This window comes from Tupaia chinensis, unplaced genomic scaffold (assembly GCF_000334495.1).
Source record: "Tupaia chinensis unplaced genomic scaffold, TupChi_1.0 Scaffold000418_1, whole genome shotgun sequence".
Lineage (NCBI taxonomy): Eukaryota > Metazoa > Chordata > Mammalia > Scandentia > Tupaiidae > Tupaia > Tupaia belangeri.
This window is the reverse complement of record NW_006159923.1, coordinates 771,756-779,113: the sequence shown is the minus strand read 5'-3', so window position 1 is coordinate 779,113 and position 7,358 is coordinate 771,756. Positions and strand designations below refer to the sequence as shown.

The 7,358-nt window shown below is 44.9% G+C and overlaps 1 protein-coding gene across 1 annotated transcript in view; it reads right to left on the bottom strand.

The window, feature by feature from the left end:
• The window catches only part of DEFB123 (defensin beta 123), an 8,763-nt gene extending 6,159 nt beyond the window's left edge, over nt 1-2,604 (bottom strand). The window contains exon 1 of the mRNA XM_006154710.2: nt 2,385-2,604. Within this exon, the coding sequence (XP_006154772.1) occupies nt 2,385-2,442 (58 nt within the window). The 5' untranslated portion in view covers nt 2,443-2,604. The remainder of the gene's footprint in view (nt 1-2,384) is intronic.
• Nucleotides 2,605-7,358: the final 4,754 nt, after the last annotated feature.

The following is a 7,358-nucleotide window of genomic DNA, read 5'->3' as shown; positions in this document are numbered from 1 at the left end:
TCTCCCAAAGGAACCAAGTTTTTCAGCACAGAAAAGCAACCTTGATTTCAGAGTGGGGTACAGAGTATCAAATAGGGGCTTTAGGATGCAAAATTCCACAACTCTCTTGATTTTGTATTTTGGGGGGAAATGGGATCCTGAATCCGTTTCTTAGCATAGGCCTGACATTAACCCTTTGCACACTGCCCTGGGCCCTGTCTTGCCTTAATGCCTATCAAATACAGCTTCATTTATGTTATCCCCAATCTCTGCTCTTCCCCTTAATTCTATAGGAACTTATTTGTTTCTTTCTTTGGTGAGGTACCCCCTTTCTGGATAGTCTCTTTGCTATGCAGGTTCCCAACTTTTGTTTTGTTTTGTTTTGCTACAGGATGTGCATACTTGCCAGAGAGAAAGAGAGAGCTGGACAGGAGAACTACAACGGGGATGGCCATAACACAATCCCTTCTCCTTCACTCTCTTGGGATTTGGGGCATGGACTCACACAGCCGACAATGCTTTTCAAGTTGCCAGGTCCGGGACTTGAACTGTGTAGTTGGCCATATGGGATCCAGTCACCTTAACCTCTATTTCTCCACCCTGTTAGGATTGTGGGCATGCATGCACATGTGCCCAGTGTGTTTTTCAAGCCACCAGTGCTTGAAATTCTTCTCTTGGGATTTTGGGCACACATGCACACACACCCAACTGCCGGGTCTGGGACTTGAATCACAGTCAACTACAATGGAGTCCAGTGACATACCCATTATGCCATTTGCTGGTCCCCAGAATCTCATTTTTCAATTCAAGAATTGTTAAGATGAACTATTTATGAGAGTGAGAGATACTCATATGCTTTGCTCCAGTCTCTGTAGAGGCTACTCGGCAGTACACATTTTAAAATGGTGTAGTCTACCTTCCAGTTTCATTCCAGATGTCTATCCTAGGGAAATACTCACATGTACAGACTGAGAGACCTATATGCTGGAGATAAAACTATAAGTGAGTTAGAAATAGACACCAACCCTCGAAGAACTTCTAGTCTAGTGAGGGGAGAGATAGCTGTTAAAGAAACAGCCACCCAGATATTCAACTGACTAAAGAGTGATGAAAGTTATAAAGGAAAGACGTGGGGGCCAGGGGGTGGTGTAGTGGTTAAGGTGTTGGACTCCCACATGGCCAACTATGATTTAAGTCCTGGACCTGGCTTAAACTCATGCCGGGTGCGTGTGCGTGTGTGCCCAATATCCCGAGAGGAGAATGGAGGAGAAGGGATTGCGGCATGGAAATACCCGCTTTCTGTCTCTATGTCTCTCTCTGTCTGTCTGGCGAGCGCACGTGCCCTATAGTGAAAAAAAAAAAAAAACCCTCTAAAAAAAAAAAAAAAAAAAAGAAAGAAAGAAAAAAAAGAGGATATTTAATAGAGGGAAATAACTATACATTGTTGGAAAGTGGGAAGAACAAAAAGAAGACCCTGAAGAAATGAATATCAGTAACCATTAGGACTGAGAACACTAAAGGAAGAATATGTTCTTTTTTTTTTTTTGCTTTAGAGCACATGTGCTCGCTGGAGAGACAGAGAGACAGAAAGTGAGAAATCATCCCCATGGGGGATGGCCACACCACAATCCCTTCTCCCCCATTCTCCTCACCCTCATGGGGGATGGCAATGCCACAATCTCTTCTTCCCCATTCTCCTCTCAGGATTTTGTGCACACGTGCACACGCCCCCAGCATGAGTTTTAAGCCTCTGCGTGTGAGACTAGAACCGCTATTGAATACAAGGGAGACCAGTGACGTAACCATTAATGTCATCTGCTGGTCCTGGAAGAATATGAGTCTTTAAAACCTGAGTTCGGGCCAGCCACACACTGGGTTGGTTGCTCCCACGCGTACCCAGTACCCTGCCTTCCTTACGCAGCCACACCACCCTGGTTTTAAACGCTGTTCAGCTGTCTCTCCAGCACTGCGCCATTACCTCGTGGCCCCAGCTCCCAGTGCAGGCTCTGGCACATAGGCAGCAGCAGTAAGTGTGAACTCTTCTCTCCCGTGAAGGTGGCTGTGTTCATTACAAAAGCGAGATCACTCTGGAGACTATTTCACAAAAGGCCCAGCAGTGCCCTCTCCTTCCTGATTCTCCTCTCGTCCCATCCTCTCTTCTTCACACACTAGGGCCTCTGCACTTGCCCTGACTGAGCAGGGAGAAGGGGGATGGAGCCGGTGTGTGGCAAGCTCTGGATGTTGTAACTGGTACCTACAACCTAGCAACTGCTGCTGAAGGAGGGCGCCTCCTCTATGAGGCTGGGATGACAGCTCCCTCCTGCCCTACAGCAGGTCCTCCCACCCTTGCGATGCCCTCATCAGTCCTCGGTCTCCACACCCTCCCTTGTGGAGGTCCAGGTTACCTGGAGTGAGCTGGGACAAGAGCAGGAACACAGTCAAGGTCAGCAGAAGGAGCTTCATGGCTGGAGATGGCCAAGGTGAAGCGGGAGTCCGATGCCAACGCAAAGCTAATGCGGGGATGGAAGACCAGCCTCTCTGCCTTGCGCTCCCTCTGATCAGCCGGACCACATGTCACCCACACGTGCTTTCAGATGCCCACGGGAACAGCCTCTACGCCTCCAAGCCTTCAGTGTGGGGCCAGGAGCTGACACTCCTCCTTTCGTCATTTAGGTCAGCAGGGAGGGCTCAGCCCACCAGGTCCAAGGTCCCAGACTTGGTACTCATCCTTCCACCCTGCTCTGAATCTCCTGAACCAATGGACCACCAGGGGGCACCATGAGCACAGACCCCAGTGGGTCGGGAAGATTTCCGGAAAAGGTGATACTGAGTAGTGTTTTGAAGATTAAACACCAAAACAAGAGGTAGATGAGCGGAAATGGTGTTCCAAGCAAAGGATTGTCTGTAGAAAGGCTTATGTTGGTGATGAAAATGGTGATGAAAATGGGAAAGATGATGTAACTGGAACAAAAACAGGGAGAAAAATGGCAGTAAGTGCTGAAGCCTAGAATGCGGGAAACACCAGTTAGCTCTCTGCAGAATACTAACCATGCAGTGGATGAGACCACTACACTTAACATTCTGGGCTCCTTCTTCAGGGGTTCGAGGGCCAACTATTCAGAGTCCTTCCTCTGAACTTGTTTTTTTTTTTTTTTTTTTTTTTTTTTTTCATTATTTTTGTTGCCTTTTAATTCAAATTTGTTTCAAATTGGGAAAATGAGATATGTCAGCATTCGGGATTTTAAAGGGAAAGTTCTAATTGATATGAGAGAATATTGGATGGCCCTAGAAGGTGAAATGAAACCAGAAAGAAAGGTATTTATTTAAATCCGAAGCAATGGAAACAGCTGAAGGAACAGATTTCTGACACTGACGATGCGTAAGAAAACTGTAACATCCAAGCCACATAAAACCCGCACTGTTGTAGTTTTAATCTGTCTTTTTAATCTTGGTTTTTCTTTTCTAAACGTTGTTTTCCAAGCTAGCATATATTTGGTGTGCAGAACAATTTGTAAGGTGAATATTTTTTAAAAATGTGCATTATGGGACCAGCAGTTAGTGTAATGGCTATGTCTCTGGACTCCCATGTAGTTGACTGTGGTTTGAGTCCCGGGCCTGGTGGCTTAAACTCATGCCGGGCGCATGTGCGTGTGTGCCCAAGATCCCGAGAGAATGGAGGAGAAGGGATTGCAGTGTGCCATCCCCCCTGGGGGGTGATTTCTCACTTTCTGTCTCTATGTCTCTCTCTTTCTTGTGAGCACATGGGCCCTATAGCAAATACCTCTCCAAAAAAAAAAACAAACCCAAAAATCAAAAATATGCATTATTAAAAATGTTCTGAGAAAAAAAGAGATAAGAAACATTCATTTACTTCTATAAGAGAGGAAAAAGAGAGACAGAGAGACAGAGAGGCACCCCCACAGAGTAGTCACACTACCTCCATTCCTGTCCTCAGCCAGTCAGGATCATGGACACCATGAGGAATGCACAGGAAGACCTCAGGAGACGAATCCATATGGCCTCAACATCACAGAGCATTGCTGCTGTGTCACCGTGGCTGGCCTGAACTCAGGTTTGAAAAACTCATTTTTTTTTCCCTCAGTTTTCTCAGCCCTAGGGTGGTAGCTATACCCTGTAGATACAAGTATTTATTTCCTCAGAGTCTTCTTATTGTTCTTGCAACCTTCCAATAACGTGTAACCATTTTCCTCTATAAATATCCTCTATTTCAAATACTCATATGGTTCCTACTTCCTGGCTAAATATGTGTATACAAGCATACACAGAATTCATAAGAGAGCATAATAGTGAACATCATTTCTACAAGGGTAGAAAACATATTAAATGAGGTAGTGAACATCATTTCTACAAGGGTAGAAAACAAATGAGAATGATGACTGAAAAGTGAGAGTGAGCTCAGTAAGTATAAATAATGATTTCCAAACCTTTACAGCGAGGAGAAGAGGCAGTGGCTAGGGACTCCGTATCAAAGCCTAGAAATCCACCATAGTTATGTTCTTCATTTCTCTTAAGGAGCCCCCCCACCGCATTGCCATAGGGTGTGTGTGCTGGCCAAAGAGCATCAGAAAGAGAGAGAAAGCATCTCCCCCAACCCCCAAACAGGACATAGTCGCATTGCAGTCCTTTCTCCTCTGTTTCTCCACCCTGTCGGGATTTTGGGCGTGTGCGCACACACCAGTCATGTTTTTCATGCCACCAGGGCCAGGATTGGAATTGTGGTAGGCCATGTGGGATCTGGCTGCTGATGCACAGTGCTTAACCACTAGGCCAGGGGGCTGGTTCAAGGAGGCGCACTTTGAAAAATAGGTATTAGTTAAGGCTTAATCAGAGAAGCAGAACCACTACCAGTATTATGGAATATGGAATTTATTATAATAATTTGACACTATTCTATTGTGGGAGGAGCTAGGAGAGCAAAACTCTGAAAAGGACCAGAAAAAAGTCACCAGCCTTGGCATGGGTGAATGGACCACCAGCCTTGACATGGATGAATGGACCACGGAAGCTAGCATGGACAGAGCTGTAGCGGGAGGTGAAGGAGCTGGTGGAGAAGTCTGTGGAAGGCCATCGGCTCTTCAAGGCTAGTGGCTGCTCATTGATTTCAGGGAGAAGCATTAGTGATGAACCTGGGTCACCACTTTGGTCGGCCGGTCTGGCAGTTGGGAAGGAGATCTCCTGTGAAACAGGGAACAATGAGGACAAACCCAAACCTGCAGACAGTCTAGCATATGTCCTCACCACTTCTAATCAATGACAACCTTCAAAGTGCAATGGCTATTGCTTCATTTCCGCCTCCCAGTCTCTTGATGTTAAAACAAACGAACAAGCAGGCTTATGGAAAATCCTAACTCAATTCCATGTAGGGAAGGAAGTGGTGAAATATAATGTTGGGTCATCAGAAAAGTCATGACACGTTTTTACATAGAAAAACACAGAAAACTATGTCATGACTTTTCTGATGACCCAGTATTATCCTAGCTAGGGTTGTCTCATCACACTGTGCTTCAAAACATCACGAAATGCAATTTTCTTTCCTTCTTTTTAAAAATTTTCCAGAGGGAAAAATTTGCATGCTACAATACCTTTTCCTCCATTTCTCCCTCCCGTTAGGATTTTGGGCATCCACACGCATGCACACAGTATGTTTCTCAAGCTGCTAGGTCTGGGGTTTGAACCATGTGGGCCATGTGGGATCCAGCTCCCTTAGGCCATGGGGCAGGCCCACAAAATGCAGTTTTCTAATCTCGAGTCTTGGGTATGGGGTAGGTAGGGTATACATTGTTTCTTAGAATATATCTGTTGGATTCAAAGACTCCCACTGCCTAAAATGCCTGATATATGGAAGATTTTTATATTGAGGATGGGAGAGGTAGAGTTGAAAATATTTAGCAACTAATCTTGATTCTGCTACTAACTTTTTTTCTTAAAATAATTATTTATTTAATGTTATTTATTATCATTTTAATTTTTGCTAAAGGCTACATGCATTCATGAGAGAGAGAGAGAAAGGTGCCAGGTCTGGAATCCGAACCACGGTTGGCCATGTGGGAGTCCAGTGCCTTTAACTACCACACGACCTACCACTAAATTTCTGTGTGACCTCAATCTCATTGATGAAGGATTTGGAGCAGATAAACATGATGAATCAGCCCACCCATTGTATTTTATGGATCTCTAGACACAGAAAGTAAAAGAATTCAGCAATTCAGGTTTTCAATACCAAAGCAGGGCAGGGTAATTGGGTTTTCACCTAAGGATTCCCTGGGCCATCCTCCTCAGTCCCCAGATCGCAGGTTATAGATTGTCCCTTCTGATCCCAACCCCCAACTGCACTGTGCAGCTCTTGTAAAACCGTAGTCCATCCAGGGCCGGTTCCTTTCCTAGTCAATGTGCTAATGTTGCTCAGGTTTTGAAGCCTCTGTTATCCTCCTGAGAATCCTGGCATAGGTATGACCAAAATGGGCTGCTTTCGTTTTGGGGCATGGGGAGACTGGCAAGGAGGCAGAAGAAGACTCTGCCATATGTGCAGCCCAGACATCAGAGCCTGTCCATGGAGAGTCAGAAGGGCCAATTTCCCTCCCTCACCAGGAATCAAAGAAAAATAAGTTCAGATGACAGTGAGGTATCATTTCTCCAATCCACTTGGCAAGAATATTATTGGTAATCCCAGAGTTTTCTAGGTTTCGGAAGAGAGCAGTACCTGGATAACAGAAATGCAAATAGGCACAATCTTTTGGGGGAATGTTTGCCAGTAGCAAAATCCTTGAACTATGCATGCCCTGCAAGCCAGCAACTTCACTTACAAGATCTGTAGTGTCCACCTGCATCCTAGGCAGTGATTTCCCTTTCTTCTAGTGATGGCCTTTTGATTTTCCTTTCAGGAGCCAGATCTCCTTTACTCGCATCTCAAGATATTCAGGTAGGACTTCCCATTTGCTTTGTATTCGGGTAGGACTTTGTATTCTCACTGAGCTTCCGGAATCTTTTTTTTTTTTTTTAAGAGTTTTTTTTTGTTGTTGTTGTTAATAATAATAATTAAAAAAAATATATATATATTTACTTAGAAGCATTCAGAATGTCAACAAAACAGCTGCAACTTTTTTTTTTTTTTTGCAATTACAGAGTGGTATTCAGTTAACAGAACAATTATTTCATTTAAGCTATATCTGAGACAACTGAAGATGAAAAACTACCATCCCGGGACCAGCAGTTAGCGTAATGGCTATGTCACTGGACTCCCATGTAGTTGACTGTGGTTTGAGTCCCGGACCCAGTGGCTTAAACTCACGCCAGGCGCGTGTGCATGCGTGCCCAAGATCCCAAGAGGAGAATGGAGGAGAAGGGATTGCGGAGTGGCC